Raw genomic sequence first — 23333 nt, 5'->3', positions numbered from 1 at the left:
ACAATCGCAACTCGTACGACCAGCAGTCGAAGCGTCCTGTTCAGCTTTTCGCGGTTTCATTGTCTCCGTAACCGACAGCTCCATTTCTTCAAGTTAGTGACACATCGTCCACGAAACCAACGATTTTCACTTTCCTAGGAAGCCGCAGTGTTAAGACACCATCGTACATCTCATTCCAAAGTGTTGGACAGAGAATGGAGCCCTGAGGAACGCCTGCTGTGACTCGCATTGCCTATTGCCCGTTTGTTCGTCTGGTACAACAGTGCTCTACTCTGAAAGTAGCTCTTCAGGATCTGGCTCATTCTTTTATGCCACGCTGCGGCATTGGTCTATTCGAGGTTGCATGGCTCGGTGACTTCCCACACTTTGGCAGCAACATCAGTTTCTGCACCTTCCTCATTTCGGAGATTACCATCATCTAAAGACTTCATCAGTAGCATCCTGAACATGTCCGGATACGCCAGTTTTCAGCGCCACGGTTGGTATTCCATCCGGACCGGGGGTTTTCTTTGGTTTTAGTCACATCGACGCTTCTTTGAGCTCGTCGTTAGTCACTTACCACTCGGCTGTGTTACCTCCTTCTTCTTCGTCGTACGGTGTCGATGACCAGGTAGTTGAATCGTGATTCGATAAGATACCCTCAACGATTATCTTTAGTTTTCCCGGGTATATTTCAGCTGGTGTCGCAGACCCTCGTCTTCGTCATGACGACTCAGTACGCGTTCCCCAGGGATTGGCGTTTATTTCTCAGCACAGCTACTTATAGCAATTGGCTTGCTAAGCTTGATCTCCCGTTTTAAAGAGTCCCTACCTTCTCAAAACGTCGCTTGTGCTCCTCTCTCACTCTCCGATCTTACGCTCTGAGCCCGTTTTCTGGATCTAAGGCAAGCAGCGTGTAGCGTACTGAGCTACTCATTTAACCCGTATTCTGCACGCCGTCTACTGCATGGCCCTAGTTTTCGTGAAATTGTAACGTCACAAGCCGTCACAATCCTTCTTGCCGCATCAACGTACTTGATTCCGTTGTTCGCCGAAGTAACTCAACAAAGAGGTTTTCGTTAAAGGCTTTCGTCTTCCACTTTAGCTTGCAGCCCGTCCTTCTTCGTGCTGCAGAATCGCCTGGTGGTCTCTATGGGGATACTTTTCTCACACTCTCCAGTCCATGTTCGCCGTCAGTCAAGGACTACAGAATGTGGCGAAATTTCTCTCGGTACCGATATCCGTTTCGTGAACCAATAAGCTCCCAGCTCCTCGCTTCGCCGCGATCTACTTGTTATAGTCCTCGGCCGTTGAGCTAGCCTCCACAACGTGCCGTCAGGTAGGTGTCGAGTCTTCAGCCAATTTTCACTACAAAGAAATATTTTCACAAGATAACTTTTGTAAATGAAACTTTCATTTTGAAATCATTTAAAATTTTAGGCATATTTTTGTTTAACATATTGATTTTTTCAAAATTCTCCAAAATATTCCGGGGGGGGGGGGGGTTCGTCCCCAACCCCCCCCCCCCCCCCCCCCGCTACTACGCCACTGTTTAGTAGAAGAAATGTAGAAATATTGGAAGAATATTATCAGGTCCGGGAGATTTGTAGGGTTCGAAGGTTTTGATAACCCATTTAATTGGAGATGGTTGGCAAATCTAATTACGCCAGGTTCTGTGACGTCTCACAAGTCGTATTAGGATGGAGTCCATAACAATCCTGACCTGTTGAATTCCCGTCTTTCGCAGCCGACTTAGGGAAGTGGGCCAAATTGTGAGAGAGCCTTCGCTTTTTTCCCTTGCCCTAGGCCATTTGTGTGATCCTTCGATAAAGCTTTTTGGGGGTCATGCCTCAGGAAAGTTTTCAACGTTTTCATAAAACTCGAGCATTTATAGTTTTTAGCCGTTTTTAACTCAGCGTTGTATTTAGTAAAAGCGGTCCTATGTTTTAACCAGTTACCAGTAATCTTCTCTTTATTGAACATTCGCCTAGCTTCCTTCCTAAGTGTTGCTAGATTTTTTTTCCATCAAGGAACATCACAACATACAGACCGCAAGAGGGCAACTGTTATAATAGGCGGTTATGATCTTTTATAGATCGTTTGCCGCATTAACCAGATCTGCTGGAGATTGGATCTTACTCCCCGTTCTTTTCAACTGTTCCAATTTGTTTTCATTATTATTTACTCGTGTTATTGCACTGTGAGTTTATTGGCTGCTATGGCGACCATTATGTGTCTGGCATCCGGCAGACTAGGTTCGTCAGAATTGTTGAAACTCTTTCTTTCGCGTTATTTGAGCGCTGCCTAACGTGAGGTCCAGTTCTTCACTTCTAACTGCGTTCATAAATATAGGCACAACTCCCTTGTTACATGCATTGACATCATTTGACGAAAGGTATTCTAGTAGGTACTCACCTCTGGTATTTATATCTGTACTACACTATATATTGTGTGATGTGCTTTGGCATCATTTCCAATGATAAAAGGTTTGTTTATACTTCTGCAGTACCTTATGAGGGCATCGATTTCAGAAGGTGGTGCTGTATCCGCAACACCAGGGAAGTAGGCAGATGCGATCACAATCGCATGCTTGCCCCTAGCCGTCGGTATCTCCTCTGTTATTGCAACGACGTCTTGTTGAATGGATCCTGCAATTGGAGAGAATTTTATTGCTCCGTTTATCAAAACTGTAGCTCTTGGAATTGGCTAGTCTTTACAATACACTATCTTGTGAGCTGAGGAATTTAAACCAAAAATTTTGTGTTTATGTTCTCATGGCTCCTGTACACTGAAAAAAATCCAAACGTTAATTCTATTTGCTTCAAACCGCTTTAAATTCATATGAAGAAGAAATGCTATTGTTATCACGCGCACACATACCTTCTATGTGTCAACTGTATAAACTATGTATGCATACACATAAGTTATATGTGCATATTGTTATAGAATGGGGTCTTATGTGCCTAATAGTTATGAAATGTGAATGTAAGATCAATATTTCTTGTAAATACACACATTAGGTTTATGTGCCAGCAAATAGTGTCTATATGCCTCCGTTAATTGCAAAAATCTATGTGTAAAATCAATAGGCATAACGTTTACTTTTTTTTGAGTGTAGAATAGCGATGTTTAAGCGCTCTTTGGTGATCCTCCGGGCAAGGACGCTTGTGGTACTTTTTGCATGGTGAAGGTTCTCTTGAATGCAGCGAACGCTACGCATTTTTTGGGTGTTTTTTGCCGTCGATATTTGGGGTCAATGCTTCATCCCCTTTATTATGCCGACGGCTAGTCGCAGGCTGTGTGCTTTTCGACATTCCAGTTGCCTTTTTTGGCCCAGTATTTGCTTCGGCTCTTGCCGTTTGCGCACCTTTGCCTACAGGGGGTTTTCGATTCTCTCTTTGCGTATCAGTTCGAATTATTCGATTTTTAACATTGAAGGCATTAATTGTTTCGAAATAGGTCCATGGGGATTGTGATCCTCCATACGTTTCCATTTTGTTCTTTTTTGATCTGAAACAAACGGACTTAACGCAAAATATATTTGATGTTTTTTTCGAAATTTTTTGATAGACTTGTATTTGTATTTTCTGGACAAATTGTGGATTCGGCTGCGTAGTGCATTTAGCGACAAATATACGTCGTGACACTGAAGCTAGACGCACATTTTTGCGTAAATGTGCGAGATTTTGCAGATATCTCACCGAACGGCTACATTTTCGCAACAAACTTCGATTGCTCACAAAATTTTGAGGATGCTGAAAATTTTACAATGTTCAATCCGGTTATATTCACCATTATTATGCGTAATCAGTTTTATTCGCGAAACAAATAGTTTTCTAAACGAATTATATCTTCAGTCATAGTTTATTTTTCAAATGTCAAACTAATAGAAAGTATCAGTTTACTTGTTCACCACTGCCTGGAAATGTCGCTGGAAGCCCTACTATTTGTAATGTTTTGTTGTAGTACAAAAAGATCTCATGGTACTGTGATATAGTCTAATTTGAAGCTAATGAAAATCAGTGCTTAAATTTAATAAAAATCAGTGAACATTTTGGTTTGAAAATGAAGATTACAAACAACATGAATACATTGCGGTAACTCATTACAGTTACAGTTTTACAGGACGATATCCATTCAAAATTTCTCAACAAGTCAAATGCTTCTGGGGGTCCGAACATCCAGGAACCCCTCCCCTAAACCGCTCTCGAGCAGTCCATTCCATGAATGAAATCAATCATAGGGCGAGAATATCATGTTAATGAAGTTATTGCGTAGCTTGTCTAGAACGCTAAACTGATTCGGATATGTGCTGATAATTTTTCTGATAGCCATCTACAGATCCATGTACAAAAATCTGAGATGCACTAAGCAGTAGAAATTATGTGGCTATTGCTTTTTATGCTTGTAGCTACTTCCAATCTAATATTTTTCTTCAACTTTGCGAAACTATACATATATTTACAGAATCTCATGAGCATTTTGAGTAGTGTTCAATTGTTACCTAAAAAATAGGTTGCAGACCGCTTTCCAATTTTTGTCCGTCTTGTTTAAGTCTGTTATCCTCAAGAATAATTGTTGTGTGTGGGTAATAGTCTAGCTGCACAAACAAGTATCGATATTCGTAATCACCCGATTCGTTCTGAAATATAGAGAAATAGTATTCTATCTACAGTTCGACTGCTACCAATGAGCTTACCATTTTCTTTTCTAAATGCACTGTAGCCTTATTCCTAATTCCCTGAACGTAGAACTGCATCCGCAAATACTGAACACCATCCCGAACGTAAGTTGTGTGTGCCACATGTTTCCTCCGTCCTCTGCTGTTTTCCTCACCGAAACCTTTGATCGGAGCCCCCAGAGAATCCTTCACCTTGGCTTCATTTTTCACCCGTTCCAGTGCATCCGTATACACACTATTCGGACTATTAGAAGAAAACAACTCACGGAAGATAGCGTAGAACAGTATCCCCGTAACGCCCACTCCGAGCAGAATCACTCCCATATAACTAGCGGTTTTAGTGTTCTCCTTAACCCGCTCTCCGAGTGGTTTGATGTCCGTAGAAACATCGGTCCGACCGGAGGCTGACGCTGCTAGTGAACTGGATCCAGGTGATCGCTTACCCTCGGCGTAGCAACGAACTTGCTGCACCGGCACAGTAACGATGGCAGTGGTCAGGCGAAACAAATATACGGAATGGATTCTATTTCTAGACAGCAAAGGACGTAGCGCAAGCAAGGACATTCTGAAAATAGAACCGATGGGTGGAATATTAAGCAGGTCCGTTATGCATATTGAGGGTGCACTACTCGAACAGAAATATTGAAAATATATTTAATATATTAATATAATACCCATTTAATGATCAGATAATGTAATGTCATCGTGAAAATAATTTTTCCATGCCAATCAAATGTGTATTGAAGCAGTCTTGTCAATATTCTTGTCTCATGAAGGTTTTTCATTAGATACTGGCTGTACTGAAATTATTTTTTGGTAGAAAGTGAGGCTAACTAGGCAAAGGAAAATTGGCACAAAGCACGCGAGCATGGATTTGTATATTACCTAAATATAGAACGATTAGGTAGTCAAATCAACATATCGCTTATCAAATCATTTTTTTAAATCCCTAGTGAACAATATTTGTTAATGTCGTTTCAACATTCATGTAATTCTCTCAGTTTACTGACTATGGATGGAGAATAAATCTCAGAAGTAAAATGCCACAACGTAGAATTCGTTGAAATATTTTATATTAGATCAAACTTGAGTTTTCAATATCTTTCCGGATGTTATATTGTCTTAGAATATTCTCGTTAAGATCACAAAAATCGTGAACAAATGCGAATGACCTAAGGTTAAAACCAGTATAATCAAAAAAAATCATGAATATTTAAATAATAACAGAGTTTTAAGCAGTCTTCTATGTACGCCTGTAGCTATTGTTTAATAAATTTTACTTACTATACATTAGACAAAAACCTCAATTTTCTTAACTCAACAGTAAACAGCACAAGCCGGCTTATTAAACATTCATTGTTTTCGGAAATACGTAATTGTAATTCATGAACAAAAAGAGAATAAAATTGATCATTAAATAAGACGTAATTAAATTAATTAATAACCCACCTGAATTAGATAAAACCCTAAAATAAAAACTTTAAAATAAATAAATTTGTTTTATGTTCCTGCTTTCTTTTTTACTCCGTTCTGTTTGGTTCAGTTTGACAAATAACTTTCCATCCGATCTATTACTGCACGGAGATGTAGAAGCAGCGGCAGGGATGCCAAACGTTATTTCCAAAAAGAATGTAATAATTTTTAAAAAGAGTCAGGAATTGTCTTGACCAGCCTCTTGGCAACCCTATACCATCATATGGAGTTTGACAGCGACCGACATATATGGGGCGTTATAGCTATAAAGCCCCAAACAAATAATTATGTTCGGCAATATGCTCGATATTTAAGCATTCTACACGACGTTTTGCATCTTGTGGGATGATTTAATATCATATCATTCAGAAAATCGACATTTTGTAACTAAATACAGCTTCTAATCATTCGGTTCAAAATCAATGTTTTGCCTTTCATGGCAGTGATGCTGGCTGTACAGAGACGTCGTCCTTTACAGGAGGCTGGTCTTGACGGCCTAATTTTTTTTTGAACAGCTTCCCTAATTAACATCGTTTGATTTAAAAGCCTAACGACTTGTTCAGGGTATCAACCAAACAAAATGTGGAATCGTTGCACTGTATGGGTTAAAGTTCGTGTATAATTATTTTTATTGGGATTTGGGGTTCATTGCTCATCTGTGACCTGTTTTTGTTACAATCTAGGGGCAGATCACTTGCGATGCATTTTTAAAAATCAGCGAAATTAAATGCATTTATTTCCATCAAAATAGAAATTCATAATGTATTTTGCGTTGCGTGCAATGTTTTTGCGTTGCGTGCAATGTTGTTTGCGTTGCGTGTAAGACGTCAAAACCCTACAGAAAAAACAGCTCTACATTTAACAATACGCCGAACAAAGTCGATCAGCGTAGGACGTTTGTTAAACAAACTTTTCTGCGCGGCAGTGCAAAGCTGATGCAAAAATGGAAATTAAATGCATTTTTTTCAATTTGATCCAAATTTGTTATACATTCTTAGAGTGGTCTGCCCCTAGGTTGCAATTTACTAATGAACGCATTTGTATGTTACCCAATATATCTCGGCTTTCTGAAAATTCGGTAATTGCGCTGCCAATGGGACCAATTTAAATCCTTAATTTTCAGCATGGAGCATGTGGATTAAATTCGAGTCTCTCGGCTTCCAGCATCTTGGATTAGGCAATCCACCACGACGTTTGTTTGACAATTCAGCGGTGGGTTCTGTCAACAAGTCTACTCCTGCGAACAGAAAAACTCGTCCGACAAACATCTTTCGTTAGTCCGATTCGTTTGATGTTGGATCGAATCAACGATATTGTTGGACGTCGCACCCCTCGGAGTAACGTCAGAAGAAGTAAACAAGAAATAATAAGCTGATCAGAAACGTCTCATGGATTGCCTAATAGACCTTTCTCGTCCGACCTAACACCTGTTTTTCTTATTTTTAATCGAAACATTACAAATTTATAAGAACATTTCCGTAAAAATGAGATTTTTAGGAGCTATCATGATTTTTTAATGATTTTTTTAAATTTGAAATATGCAAGAATGTTGAATATTTTTTTCACCTCAGCAAGAATGGTGGGACTTAAAATGTGCGTTTGGGCAGCACTGCTTTGAATATTTTCACTTAAGTTAGGCCGTTTAAGGTGAACTGCATTAGGTAGCTATCGAGTCGGAACACTTTAACAGTGTGGCCCTGGCTGCCAGTCATGACTGTAGCGCCCGCCACTTCCAAACATGTCACCGGTAACCCTGCTGGTGAAACTCCAGAATACATCGAAGCTCCTCCTCGGATGCGTTGTGTTGAGCTGGCAACGCTGTGGACGGTTTCCCGAAATAAACTAATGCTTCCTGCCGAATCGGTGCGTACGTGGGCTAAAAAAGAATAAGAATTAAGGCACTTGATGACATGACATTATTGCAGACTGAAAATTAAATGACTTAGAATATACAGTATTTTAAAATAACAAATAAAATCTGTCTGTTCTGCGCCCTACGTGAGCTTAAAAAATTGCTTGAAACATAGGACTTGCTTCGCCCATATGCAGACGTAAACCCCAATCGATCTGACAACCTTGCGTGTACGTTTCTAGTCTCAGAGAATCAATTCGTCCACTCAACCGTGCAACTAACACTTTGTAACCGGCGAGCTTTATGTTAGTTACCCCATGTTTTCGGCTTCATATATACCCTGCAATGAAACGTCCGTCAATAGTTGTAATAACAAGTGACTCCATACAATTTACCTTGAAGTTACCAGTCGTTCCCTCCCAGAACTCCAACCGCCCATCTGCACACCCAATCTCTATGAAATTATCGAAAAAGTCCAGACACCAGATCGGCGATGTCTGGTAACATTTCTTCCGCGCTGAACCTCCTCCTCCAGGTGGCTGAGAACATTCGCCAGCGCTCATCTGCTGCCGGGGTGGGATGAAGCCGTATGATTGGACTTACTCTCCACCGCTGCTACATCATAGCCCTTGGTTGAATTATTCCACAAAAACCGGATTTACAGATCCGCACAAATACCTTTTGGGCATACACTATTATCATTTGTAAAATGTTTCTCATACTGAACGGTAAAATAAAAATATTTTCCTGCATGTCATTCTGATGATTGTGCCTGGTGAAGTTAAACTGTAGTTTTTTCTTCATTTTGAAAGCAAAACTGGTCGAAGAACTCTCGGGAAACGGGAGACAGCTGATGTTTTTGGATTCCTTGGCAGGATGAAAAACAACAGATAGGTAGAGGAAACAGGAAAAAAACAAAAAAGATGTCATCGATGTTTGAAGAGCACTTCTCACTTTAGAGCAGCGTTGTCAGATGGTTTTGTATAATAAGTTTGTTCTATAGTACACAGAAGTTGCTCCGGAGCAAACAGAAGCAAAAAATACTTGCTTTTTACTCCAGCTTGCTAACGGAAGAAGAAAAAAGAGAAGAGAACATAGGAACGATTTTCTCTCTGTTTGCTCCGGAGTACTTCCACTTTCTACTGGTACTGGAACAAATCTAATATCGGTATAGTTCTAAATAAAAAATAGGTATTTATCGGTGTGAAGATGTATGCTAACCAAAAGTTACCTGCAAATTGATTTTAAATAATAGATCATTCTAATGTTATGTAATCAAACCTACCGAGCTCAATCAATTTCAGAATCGGTTGTTGAGCTTCATTTGAAATTTTGATAGTAACCTGGCAGATTGCTGAATCAATTTCCGGATGATTTGATGTGGAAATGTGAAGACATTTTCTAAAAAGGCCCATACGTAATATTAATTGATCGTATTATATGAAAATCGTTATTTTTTGGTAAGAAAAAATAAATCGGTATTTTAGTAACTTTATTGGTATTGAAATTAAAAATCGGTTTAGATATCGATGAATCGGTATATTCTGCAATACTGTTTTGGGGTTCATCGACGTCAAAACAATGTTTTTGACAAATTGGAATGAACTCTTGGAAAAAAACAAAACAAAACACATAGATAAACAAAACGGCGAATAGCCAGATTAAAATAGATGCCGACGAGCGGTAGGCTACTGGAACTTTGTTATAAGCTACCCGCCGTAACTTTATTTCATATTCCCCACTCGAAGTTCATCCAAATGGTGTAAAAGTATGGAGAATCGAGGTAAAATAGGACAGGAGAATACAGAGTAAAATGGGCAGTTCGAAGAATTTTTGATTTTTTTCAATAGTTAGAGACACCAAATTAACGTGACAGTATTCAGAATCGATTCAGCGATGAAAACGGAAGCTGTTCTGCATATAAAATTTTTTGACGAGAAAGGTCTATTGTTGAAACGGACTATCAAAAACTGCAGCCAAATGAGCATGATAATATTGTGAGGGGAAGTGGAAGAGGAAGCCCATGCAAAGCTCACGCAGAACTTTATAGTCATTATAGAACTTTATCTTTATAGAAAACTTTTCTTTATGCCTCTCGTTTTTTCTGGATATATGCGGTATATCCACTCATTGAATGCGTTTACCTCGACTTCCCAGGACACCAGAACAGTCAGCGAAAAACCAGGACATGTCCTGGGAAACCAGGGCGTATGGTCACCCTACCACTCATTGAATGCTTACTAGAAGTTTATGCTAGAAAATACATAAAAATCACAGCATAACAAAAGAGACGGGAATAGAAAGTATGATAACACTTCAATAGCAGCTGCAAAGTCGACTCGGATCATTCACAAACATAAAAGATAAGTTTTTCTGAGTTTTGCTACCATTCAAATCAAACATCTTTCTGTGTTTTTGTACATTCTGCCATTACTGCGAGGCGCCGATTGATATGAAATAGGTATGGAGAAACGTTCTCGTATTATATTTCCAGGCATCGCTAGCGCATGAAGGTTCAGGTAAATTATATTTGAAGTGCAGTTAAAATTCTTTGTTGTCATATAAAAAAATACGGAATGATTATTTTCCGCAGTTTCTTTTGAGTAAAATTTACTAAAATTTAACTTTTCCACCCTAAGGGCAGATCACTTGTGATGCATTTTTAAAAATCAGCTAAATTAAATGCATTTCTTTCCATCAAAATAGAAAATTTGCAATGTATTTTACGTTGCGTGCAATGTATTTTGCGTTGCGTGCAATGTATTTTACGTTGCGTGTAAGACGTCAAAACCCTATAAAAAAACTAGCCCTACATTCAACAAAACGTCGAACAAAGTGAATCAGCGTAGGACGTTTGTTAAACAAACTTTTCTGCGAGGGAGTGCAAAGTTGATGCAAAAATGGAAATTAAATGCATTTTTTCTACTTTGATGCAAATTTGTTATACATTTCTAGAGTGATCTGCCCCTAGTTTCCACCCCAAACTCAAAACTGAGTGAACGAGGTATACTAGAGTAAATATATTTAGAGTTAGGCTGACACAAAAGCCAGAAAACTGGCATCCTAGCATTATATTGTATTCCAATTTGTATTGTTTCAATTAAAAATAAGTATTGTTTCAATTAAAAATAATATTAAGTATTATTGTTTCAATTAAAAATATTAGAGAAATTCACGATAATATGTGCATTATAGCATCAAATTATTCTTTATGAATTCAATAAATAAATTTATTGTCCACCGACCAATAATTATTTATTGAATCCAATCCACAATTTCAATAAACTTAAAATACCTTTTTTTCTGCGAATGTGCTTTGTTCCACCTATTTCTACAGCCTTGAAACTGATCTAGTTGAGTTTTCTATGAAAACATGAAAATCTAGTACATCTTCCCGAACTCAAAATAAAGGTAAACAAAACAATAAAAGACACACGGAAACAAAAAACTACCTAAAATTGAGTTCCTTTGACTCAATCTCGTGGTATCGTGGGGGAACTTAAAATTAGGTAAACCGTGTTGAAGGTAGTTTCCATTAAACCACGGCAAAAATTACAACTCATTGATAGGTTTTTTATACTCAAATTTAAGTTGAATTTACCTAATTTTGAGTTCACCCCAAACAACTCAAAAGTAACTTCCCCCACGGAAGATCTCGACTGAGTCGAACCTCTCGTTTTGTTTTTGACAACACTAATAAGTGCGAAAGCGACGCACAACTCAAAAGTAAGTTAAAAGAACTTTTCTGCAGGTTGTTTTATTTAACCGTGCAGCCGCGACAGAGCAGAGTCAGTTCAAGCGCCGAGAGAATCAACACGTCCGTATGTATAGCCGTGCGGTATCACACCGACACCGACGACCGCTCGCAGATATAACGCAAATACACAAATCGGAGAGAACTCGATATAGATCTTTCATTAGGGCTTAAATCGCAAATGTAAACAAACTGCGTTTTCGCTAATATGACATTATGCCACAAAAATACTACAAGATTGAGGTGAAAATTAGTTAAAATGGTTTTTAGTTCGATTTATAATTGAAGAAAACAAAACGGCGAAACATGCATTTTCTTCGAGATTTCGACTTAGGCCCTTCTTCTCATATGGAATATAAAGGCTAAACATACATTTTTTGACAGAACCGGGCGTACGGTTATTATTCACAAAATTAAGCTTTAAGCGGCGGTTCTATTATATAAATGATAAGCAATATCTACTATGATCATGTCTACTCGATAGTTGTTGCACATAAACATTCGAATATTTCGATATTTTCATGAAATTCGAAGAAAAGATGCACGCGCCCTATCATTTACATTGGGTTTCTATGCGCCCATTTGCTGAGCCCTATTAAAAAGTATATTGTCAAGCTCGCCCATTTACCCAGCCCTACCCAGCAAGACAGAGTCAGTTTAGCCCTTTTACCGCGCCCTTCTGAAAATTATGTACACCGTTTAGCCCTTCCGCAAATGGTGGTTGCTGAAGGGTGAAATCACGACTGGGATGCAAATTGGGCGTAAGCATTTTTTTAGTTTCTACCCACTAAAAGCACATAGGAATTAAATTCTTTGTTATATTGTCTCAAGGTTTAACCAAAGATGCTTCCGGAAAAACATGGTCATAAAGTAATTTATACCTACAATAAAAACTACATTTCTCGACAAACATATGATTACGGCCTAAAAGCCAACTGTCAAAATCCACTTTGAATGGAAATTCCGGACAAACCGTTATACGCCAATCACAGATGTTGATAATAAACGAAAGAGAAAAGTTTTCTCTTTCATAAACTGTTGTGAACTGTGTTCGACTAGTAACGGTTTGTCTGGAATTTCCGTTCAAAGTGGATTTTGACAGTTGGCTTTTAGGCCGTAATCATATGTTTGTCGAGATTTAGAAAAGCATCGTCGAATATTGAAACTGATTTTTCTTCATTTGAGTACATTGCGACTTAGGCCCTAATGAAAGATCTGTGTCGAACTGTCGAACGCTGCGGACCAACTTCTGACTGTCTGACAATCGCCGTCGTCGTGTGCCGTCGAGAAGCAAAGATTATGCAGTAGTAGTTCTAGAGCAAGAAGAAACAGACGGAAAACAGAGTTTAGTCTCGGAATCGAGTGAAAAATTTTGCACAAAATCACAACAGAAGACTATGATGTCCTTCTTGGTAAAAATAGCTGCGTTACAGCCGTGGCAGTGATCGGAGTGGGTGGATTTTGCCAGCAATTGGTCAGTGCATGATCGAAGAATCGTGGCAGCAAAGTAGTTTGGTGGCGATGGAAAAAATTCGGTGTGTAAATAAGTATCAAATTTGATGAGTATTGTCTCGTTTCGCGACGCAGCTAGGTTTCAGCGACTAGAAATACTGAATGAAGCTTGGAGGAAAATATTTTAGTGAAAATGCAAGTTTTTTTTCATATAGATATAGAACATAAAGCAATAACATTTCGGAAACTCGTGCGACGTGGAGTAGGGGCGAACAACCTGACTGGCGAAAAAGTGTTCCAGCTCAGATTGTGTCTGGATGGGATTTGGTAGCAGATTAGCATCAATCCGAGTGTTTGCATAAAATGTGTTTTCCTAGATGAGGCGAAGAAGACGTTCCGAGTCGTGTTTGTACGTCTACAATTTGCTTTTATTGGCGTAATTTATTTCTTATCTTGTTTTTGAGTTAAGCCTGTTTTTGTTCAGTCTGATCGTCCGGAGATCACAAAGCGCAGCGTACTCAATTGGTAGTGCATGTGTCGCTGCTTGTCCGTGAGGCCCTAGTAGAGATACGGACGCTGACGAGTGTGTTGTTCGTCGTCAGGCCGCCAATGTCGCGCCGAGGCAAGGCATACCCAGTTGCTTCCGACTGTAGCCCCTTGTTTGATTTCGAGGCCAGCAGACAGCTGTGAGATATCTATAATATCTTTATAAGTAGCACGGTCACCCGCATCATCATCACTCTGATGGGATAGAGCAAGGCAGTATTTGAGTTTGAAGCAAACGACGAAAAAAAAATAAAGGAATTCGAAGTCACCAGTAAATCTTCAGCATGGATTGGATAATCAACGACGAGCTGGGGTTGACCGTTGGCCACGTCGTTGGTTACGTGTCGGCCTCTTTCATGGTCGTCGGTGGTGTGCTGCCGTACATTCCGCAGTACAAACAGATCAAGCAGACCCAGGATGCTGAGGGATTCTCGCTGCATGTGTGCCTGGCGCTACTCATAGCCAACAGTTTGAGGATTCTGTTCTGGTGAGTGAACTTTCTGACTTTTTTTTCTGATCGATGTATGATGATTGTTGCGTTTGGTTCCTAGTACAAAACGAAGGAAACATGTGGCGGGTCAACAAAGGGCAGGGTAATGGTCATGATAACCTTATCAGACTCCATGTAGTGGTTTTGATTGTTGTTCAGAACAATGTCTGCGAATAGTTTGGACCAGTACTTACAAGCGGATGTCCACATATTGATAACACCATTTAGTATGTTGTCAAGCTCTTGCGCAAGAATTTTAAAATGAGTGTCGATCACGTAGACAATTTGTTCATCAAAATACCGCGTATTTTTAAATTTTTGTCTGCTTCAAATTCAAACTGAGCAATGTTGAAGATGATATGGTTTTTCAGATTTTCTTCCCTACCCGTTTCTATTTCTTATTCGTATTCGCACCGTCAAAAGAAATAATGAATTTATTTGTTCTCATTTGCAAGTTACCTTCTTCTTTGTTATTTCGCTGTTGATTACACAAATGTTGACTAGGTATTAAAAAAATGGTCGCCTAGCAGAGGGCTGGTTAGTCAACTAATTCCTCACGCATTCGTTTGGGCACACATGCAAATAAAACTCAATAAGCATTTAAAAAATGTACACAAAGTTACGGCGCGAGAAAATGTATCCAAATATATTGAACATAAACATAAAAAAGTTATTAACCTTGTTAGAAAATTGATTGATTTCTATCACTATCACACAGCACAGTAGTCCGATAATTTTGTAAAGAACTTTCCAACGAATCCCTTACACAGTATAAAAATGGTATCTTTTCCTCAAGCTACAATAAAATATGTGACTGTACTTTTTCTACCTGATTCCAAATAGGTATGACCTGCCATTTCTTATCTCAAAACAGTATTTTCTAGTCAATCGAATCACTAATATTACCTGCATGAGTTGCTATTTTCTGCCTTACTGCTTTCAAAACATCTTTTGGTTTAAATTTGCACCCACCAATAAATCAGCCGGAAGTGGTACCAAAACAAACACGAAAATAGATAAAGCAGGTAATTTCCAGTTTGAATTGTGTAGCAATATCGTACAGTCAGCGACTTTATCCCGTTCACATACCAACGTAGCATGGAGGCCAAAAATTTGAGTGAGCGTTTAATATTATATTCAGGCTGGATTAGAAATTGTTTTAATCTAGCTGAACATTAGTTGCTTGATTTGATATCAATACGATTCTAATCGCTGATAAGGTTTAAGAGTTGGCAATGTGCAGTAATAAATTCCCCGATTTGTGTCGACGTAGAAGCATTTTCCCTATCTGTAATCTATTAGGAATCGATCTCGTAATCTTTACAAATGTGTGTACCTTTATTATCGTTGATTAGTGACACAATGCGTCTACTAATCTTTCTATAATTTATGGCACTGTCGTTTCGGATTGTCATTGCACTATAATAGCGGATTCTCAACCTAGGGGTCATATACCTTTGAAAGTTCCTTGACTAGTGACATGGCGTTTCGAAGACATCGAAGCATCGTAGAATGGCCGTTTTGACATCAATGATGTGTTTTACGCAGGTTGATGGGATTGACGGTATTGTAAACATCATCAAGCCACAATAGATTCAATAGAGTTATCTAAATATAAGGACCTTCGCTCTTTTTGATTTCTATTTGCACCAAGTTCTACTACTAGAGGTTAATCAGTTCTCATGTTAATAATCCACCAATCATTATGACTACTCAGGATTTGATTTATATAAGAAACCCGCTTCCAGATGTTGATTACAATACGCCTCGATAGTGGTGTATCGATGAGTTCGGGAGGGCTGATATGAGCCTTTTTTCTGTTCTATACCTTTCCTCTACTTACCAGCTCATAACTAACAGTCAACCAGTAACAAATAGATAATTGAGAAAGAATGTGCTATGTGTGGTGGTTGGCTATTCAAGTATTAGTAGTGTTTGAAGTACTAAGTTGTAATGTATGTTTTTCAAGTGATGGTCACAACTTCAGCTGTATCTTGTACCTGTCTAATCTATTACGTCTCTCATCTATTGTCTTTTTTTCTTCTTTTCGGGCCCAATACGGCCATTCTTCACCTGCGTTCACCTGGGTCAGCAAAGATGGTGACGGTCTCAAGCGGGAACCAATAAAAATGCCTTCGCGCACGCGATCACGAATCGGTCACGCCCGGAGTTCTATCCTTGATCCTAGAAGCCTAGGTCCATGCCTTCAACTGGACCAATTAAGAAAATACGCTCATACCTATTAGACAACACGTCTCATGGCGACATGACCGGGAACCCTAGCGATATAAGGGAACCCACTCCCTGCTAGAATCTGAACCGTATACCGAAAATTTAATATCAGACTCACAGTTCGCGCGATCATTCAAGAACACACGCAAATATGTTACAAAATCGTGTCAGCATACAACCGTTAAAGCCCCTCGCTATTATCCAAGGAACTTACGCCCAGACTGCAAATTTTTATGCTTAGGGATTTGTAGCTTGGAGACCTTGCATTCTGTTGGTCCCTAGAATCTAATAGCAACACGGCGCGTGCTTCAGGTGGTGGATAGTAGCGAAGGGATACCCTGACGACTGGCAGATTGAATTATTTTTGCTATCAATTCAACTAGATCCAGACTGATACAGTATCCTATTGTTAGTGGTTCATTACATATAATCTAAATTAAATATCATTCAATTTGCACAATGCATTAAAACTTAAAGCAATTAGCCAAAGTACTCGGATCATATCAATTTAAACCCAAATCTAAGGTAAACATCATTCAATTGCACAATGTATTGAATTTAAAATTTAAGTGAACTATCCAAAGTATTGGGACCATATCAAGTCAAATGTTCAAAATATGCCTAGTAATTTTGAAGAACCATCATCCACGCGAACCAAACCGTCAAATAAAGTGGCTATGTTCCCAAATATAAGCAACTTAGAATACGTCCCTCCCGTTCTTTTCTTCTACTTCATATGTCTGTTTTTGTTTTACTTCTATTAGTTTGCTTTTCCACTACTCATGTAAACTAAAAAATCAGTCAATTTATACGCTTCTACCTAATGTCTTCATTTTTTTCTTTTATTTCGGCATGTTCTTTTTCGTTTTATCACTATATCTTAATTTAGATTCATTATAACACTCACTAACACAATCAATTGCATATGCGCCCATATACACTAATAATATCTCATTCAAAACGTACAAACGCCGCTAGCCTTCGCGATAACACAAACCGGGTCTCAAACGCGAACATGCAATTGTAATCATCCACACCTACTCGTGATCTCGCCAACAACCCACCGCTCGCGCGGTCATGAGTCGGTCACGTTAGGATGTCCTTGCCCCCGTTCTTAACAGCCTAGATGCATGTCTTCAGTTGGACCAATAAAAAAAATGAAGCTCATATTCATTAGACAACACATTCCATGGAAACGTGACCGGGAACTCTAGTGTTATGGGGGAATTATCTTCTAGTACCTGAACCGTACACTAAAAACCAAGCAACAAACTCACGTTCCGCGCGATCATTCAAGAACACACGCGAATATGCATATGGCCGTCCTGGCATACGCGACAAACACGTGAACATACAAGCGCTTGAGCATTTCGCGATCTTCTACGCACATCTACGGTTGCGGTCTCGCAAACTTGATAAAACCACGGGATAAAATGAACTTTTTAACACTTATAAATTGGCATCACATAATCACAAAATACATACATTAGCTATCAAACCTTATAGAGAAACATATTGTATTTATTTCTGGACAGCCAACAGTACTACTGTTCAATGCACCTTTTCATCACATTCTGCAGCGCAATTATTCGTCAAATATACATCAATCCATTAACCCTACCCCAACTCACACCCTGTTCCTCTCCCATGGCGTTTTGGTGGTCCGCATAGACTATTCTCACATTACCCCTCCTTTCATCGGCCTTGGACTGACTTGCGCTTTCATTGCCCCATCAAACGCTGCAAAATGAAAATGACATGACTGGGAACTCTGGTGATATGGAAGAACCCACTTTCTTCTGGAATTATGCTGCATTTAATAAGATCTACAACCTCTAATAGCTTGAAAAGTACAAAATCATTGTAGCACCGTGAAATTACTAGTAACTTTTGGAGAAACTGATTCAAGATTTTCATATTCTTTTTTTGGGACTACCACTTACCTTTCCATATAGATGCGCCTTTTTATAAATTTCAGAAGAAAATGGAGAGAAAGCTTTTGATTTTTTGTAACATTCATTGTGCTGCATAACATTATTTTAGTTTTTCAATAATCAGTTTTTCAAAAATGCACCAATTTTGCGTTAAATTTCGAAATATGCATGATTTCTACGAATAACGCAAAGGCTTTCGAAAGTGACGCGGATAACCCGAAATTTGATAATCCATTTCAGGAAGAACCATCAATATGGTGCACTTAAAAGATCTTATCGAATGTTGGGAAGTTATCTAAGTCCCACATAAATTTTTGCGTTAAGTGCTTCATTTAGCGTTCGCTAATCGAATGAGAAGCATGTGGATGCATGGTCATACGGTGCGATAAGCAGACAGCCATCAGAATTCGCGTAACCCATATATTTTTGCGCATATTATTTTTTGTTTATTAGCCCGATACTAATTAATGATGGAACGTTTTTGAAAGTATGTTATTTTCATTCTCAATAACAACAGCAAAATCCAACGGGTATCAGATCCAATCCAAAGTATAATCGTTAACACAAGAATTATAACATTTTTTCGAAAATATTTTGAGTTGCAATATTTTAAAATAAGTCTGAAAGCTCGGAATATTTTCAAGTTGCAAGGCACGATTTATTTGGTCTATAATTGAAAGATTCAGGTGAAATTTATTTGGCCTATAATTGAAAGAAACATGAGAACTTGAATTTTCAATGAAAAATCAGTTTTTGAAGATGCATAAACAATCTTTATTTGGTTTGAGATCCGCGCAAAATCTCGCGCGGATTCGGCGCGTTTTTATTTTGTTATCTTCCGTAGCAACTCTGTCTTGAAGTGATCGTTGTAATACGTACGAATTTATAAGCGCGGTCACAAGTAGGATTATTCAAACGTGCGTTCCCAAGCAAACCTGAATAGTGATATAGGGGAACTCACTTATCTTTTAGCTTATCAACCGGTACACTAAATTAAACTTCAGACTCACGGTTCGCGCGAATATTCAAGAACTAGCCCAAATATGCAAATGGTCACACGGTTTCGCAATCGTGTTTATACACGCAAAGTTTGAGTTAAGTTAGCACTCACTACATGCAAATACGCTACAATACAAATGCTCGAACCATAATACAAACACACGAACTTTGCACTTTTAAATTTATAAATGCGAACATATAAACGCTCGTTCCCACACGACGTCAAGCCCCAAAATCTGAACCATGCACTCAATACCACAAACATTGATAATGTCTAATTTTCGTTATGAATTGATTAATAGGAGATAATCTAATAGGTAGGTACAATATTATTGGGATAGGATATGTGTTAGGTAACTCGTTAGTCGTTAGTCAATCTAAGATGACGACGTCATTTTGTTCCTTTCAACAGGTACACAGTCTGCTTCGGTGTTGGGCGTTCTCAACGTTCAGGTTGTACGTAAATCGGAACAATCATTCAAATCTCTTGAAGGAAAGACACTCTGTGGGCTTTAACAGGATCTATTTATTTATTTATTTCTTTATTTATTGATTTTCCATCTGACCTATATGGTCCACATGAAATATGGAATGAGGAAAAGTCCATTTGCAGTTGGTGTGACACCCTCCAAATGCGCTTAAAAACCTCATTATCTTTTCACATATACATATTAAACAATATTGCACGTTAAATTACATTACATTACTTAATTAATAATACATCTAACAAATCAAAATCTAATGCACTAAGTCAACCTTTTAAGTCTATTTCTAAAAATATCACATGATACAGAGAAGTCAAAAAATTCATACACACTATTAAAAACACTACACATCGCCCTTACGGATTCGTTCTGTCCATAATCAGTACTTTGATAGTCGAGTCTTTGAAAATCCCACGATCTTAAGCTTCTAGGGGGAACGTTTACATTTATCTGTGAAAGTATATTTGGGGCACCTATTTCACCTGTTAGAACTTTTCCTACAAAGACTGCTCTGGAGATATTTCGTCTTTTTGAAAGGGTGTCCATATCAAGCAAACGACAACGATCAATGTAAGGTGGCAGCTCTATCGGGTTGCGCCAAGGCACAGATTTAAGAGCGAATCGGAGAAATCTAGCTTGTATAGATTCCATCCTGTTAATCCAGATACTCGCATACGGACACCAGATGATAGCTGAAGCTTCCAGGACAGAGCGAACGAGAGAGAAATACAGTGCTCTCAGGCAATATGGATCAGTAAACTATTTGGCTATTCTGATGATAAAACCGAGGTTCCTGTTGGCTTTCGCAATGATGTGGAAATAGTGATCTCTGAACGGTAATTTAGAATCCAGCAGTATTCCAAGGTCCCTGACAACTGACACTCTTTCAAGTGTTTTCCCTGAGATAGTATAACACCACAAGATTGGATTTTTTTACGCGCGAAAGAAATTACTGAGCATTTAGATACACTGAGAATCAACCGGTTTCGAGCACACCAGTTACAAAACACATCTAGTTGTCGCTGTAGTTCGATGCAGTCCAATTCAGATCGCACAATGAGGAACAGTTTAAGGTCATCTGCATAGATAAGTTTGCATCCAGGTGGAAGGATATAACAAACGTCATTGAAGAATAAGGAGAACTGCAAGGGTCCGAGATTACTACCCTGGGGTGCACCTGATAAATTTATGAAGTTATGTGATTCGATATTTCCTAGTTTGACAGATAGGATACGACCAACAAGGTATGACTCCAGCCACTTAGTGAAGTTGAGTGAGGCACTCAGCCTTTCTATTTTCGCCAGTAGGAGCGAGTGATCAACACGATCGAACGCTGCTTTAAGGTCAGTGTAAATAGTATCTACTTGTGCTCCGCATTCCATACTTTTAATACAATGTAAAGTGAACTATGTTAAGTTCGTTGATGTTGATCTACCTGGGAAGAACCCATGTTGATCTGCCGATATATATGTTTTGGCTTCCCGGAACAACACATTCCTTACTAGAATTTCGAACAGCTTAGACCCCGCACAGAGAGATTTGCTATGCCCTGCTTATCACCTTTGTTAAAGACAGGAAACATAACTGACTTTTTCCAACACAGAGGAAACGTCCCTTGCGACAACGATTGATTAAAGATCAGTTAAGAGGAGCAGGAAAAAATGGATGCTACCTAGATTCATCACGTCACTGGGAACATCGCGCAGTCCGATTTCAGCCTGTGCTGGAGTAGTCGGAACTGTTTCAAATGCACTCGAAAAATGTTTTGCAAACAGATTACAAATGCCACGAGTTGTATTAGAACTTTCATTAGCTAAAGTACTACTGGAAGGAAGTCCGCTCTCCTTGCGCTTCCCGTTAACATAAGACCATAAACGTTTGGGGTTTCGCTCAAGGTCAGATTGCATTTGTAACACGTGCCGAGAATAGAGGAAGCGGTTATAAGCTTTGTAATTGTTACTGGCGTACATGAATTCACGCTTTGTATTGGGATTCCGTCGATTGGTATAGTGACGAAGCGCGGCTGCTCTCAGTCGTTTAAGTTCTCGGAGTCGTCGATTGGACCAAAGTGGTTTCTGTCTAGGACGCGGTGCTGGGAGATATATTTCAAACAGTTGTGTCAGTATCGACGAAAATGTTTCTACTGCGTCATTTACATCGGTTGCACTGTTGAGCGAGGTAATCCAGTCAATAGTTTGCAGTGAGTTGTTGAGTCCAAGAAAATCAGTTTTTGAAAAGTTATATTTGGAATCTTCCAGCATCTCATCAAAAATAGCCTGTCGTGGACAGGTCTGCTCAACTAAGAGGGGCAGACGATGGGAATCTATATCAACGAGTGGTTCATCCAACGTGCGATTTCGTCCGTTCTTAATCGTACACATTTGCAGCATGTTCAGTAGAGACATCCCGTCTAGTAAAGCACTGCTAGATCTCGAAAGGGATGAGTCAGAGGGGTCGGCATAGGCGTAGCCGAAGGAAGTGCTTTTCCAGACAAGACCAGGTTGGTTGTAATCTCCGAATAACAAATGAGAGGTTTGGGGTTCTAGCGAATTGGCGATGTCGACTGCAGATTGAATGTGATTTTGAATAACGTTTATGTTATCTGCGGAGTCCGGAGGAAGATATACGACGCCCACACATGTGTTAGTACCATGGCTATTAATGTTTACCCAGAGTTGTTCTAGACCTCTATTGTCATAACTCTTGTTTAGACGCTAACCGATTGGAAACAGCTATAAGTACACCACCACCCTTTTTTACCAGCAACGATTGGGTCACGGTCGTTACGATATACCGAATATTTAGGTCCGAATAGCTGCAGTGAGTTGATTTCGTCGTTCAGCCATGTTTCTATCAGGATAATGACATCATGTTCTGCGTCGGATACAGCTACGAACAGCTCATCAAGCTTTGTGCGTAGTCCTCTCACGTTCTGGTAGTACATTTTGAGTTGACTTTTACCTGGAGAAACAGCCTTGCGGTCATCATTATACGGATTGCGGATGGCTAGATGAATATCAGCTATGGAGCCGGAAGTAGGTTGTTCAGTGTTAGACTGGAACCGAAAATTATTTTGAGGGGGTGCAGTATCGTAGGTAACTTCGGGAGGACATATACCCTCTTTGGCTTAACCTGGAGAAACAGTCTTGCGATCATCATAATTTGGATTGCGGATGGCTAGCTTCGTTGGTTGTTATGTCGAGTAGTCAATTCTAAGTTTGGCTTTCTTCAAGCGTTTTTGGTACAGCGGGCATTCAGAGCTCCAAGAGGGATGAATAAAATCTAGCTTGTCGGCATCAAGTTCCTGCTCTGTGTTAAATAGTTGGCAGTTAACACGCTTTTCGAAATCAGAGCTGCACTCGTTTACTGGATGTTCTTCTGCGCACTTTGGACAGCATACTAAATTTTTACATGTCGCTGCTTTGTGGTCATACTCAGAGCAACGGTAACAGCGCA

General features: G+C 39.2%; 2 protein-coding genes across 6 annotated transcripts in view; one reads left to right on the top strand and one right to left on the bottom strand.

Annotated features, from left to right (window-relative positions):
- Positions 1 to 4375: 4375 nt before the first annotated feature.
- Positions 4376 to 9264, bottom strand: LOC131681515 (mitochondrial import inner membrane translocase subunit Tim21). Of its 4 annotated transcripts, none has more exons than XM_058962329.1 (5): positions 8381 to 9264; positions 8132 to 8325; positions 7700 to 8009; positions 4679 to 5225; positions 4376 to 4621 (listed from the first exon to the last, which is right to left on the bottom strand). In XM_058962329.1, exons 4-5 carry the CDS (start codon positions 5222 to 5224, stop codon positions 4484 to 4486), a joined length of 684 nt encoding a protein of 227 aa, XP_058818312.1. In that variant the 5' UTR covers position 5225; positions 7700 to 8009; positions 8132 to 8325; positions 8381 to 9264; the 3' UTR covers positions 4376 to 4483. The 4 variants fall into 4 exon arrangements, with proteins under 4 accessions (XP_058818312.1, XP_058818313.1, XP_058818314.1 ...); XM_058962330.1 differs by having other exon boundaries at positions 8300 to 8325; XM_058962331.1 differs by lacking the exons at positions 7700 to 8009; positions 8132 to 8325; positions 8381 to 9264 and adding exons at positions 5945 to 6001; positions 6110 to 6323.
- Positions 9265 to 12969: 3705 nt separating this feature from the next.
- The window catches only part of LOC131681514 (solute carrier family 66 member 2), a 112153-nt gene continuing 101789 nt past the window's right edge, over positions 12970 to 23333 (top strand). Inside the window, exons 1-2 of one of the 2 annotated variants that reach the window (XM_058962326.1) lie at positions 12971 to 13600; positions 13661 to 14224. In XM_058962326.1, coding sequence (XP_058818309.1) covers positions 14022 to 14224 — 203 coding nt within the window. In that variant the 5' untranslated portion in view covers positions 12971 to 13600; positions 13661 to 14021. Of the gene's footprint in view, positions 14225 to 23333 lie in introns of both variants that reach the window. The other variant, XM_058962327.1, reaches the window with a different exon arrangement.

This window comes from Topomyia yanbarensis, chromosome 2 (genome assembly GCF_030247195.1).
Source record: "Topomyia yanbarensis strain Yona2022 chromosome 2, ASM3024719v1, whole genome shotgun sequence".
In the NCBI taxonomy this organism is placed as follows: Eukaryota; Metazoa; Arthropoda; class Insecta; order Diptera; family Culicidae; genus Topomyia; species Topomyia yanbarensis.
Note: the sequence above shows the minus strand (reverse complement) of the source record. Positions and strands in the feature narration are given on the sequence as shown.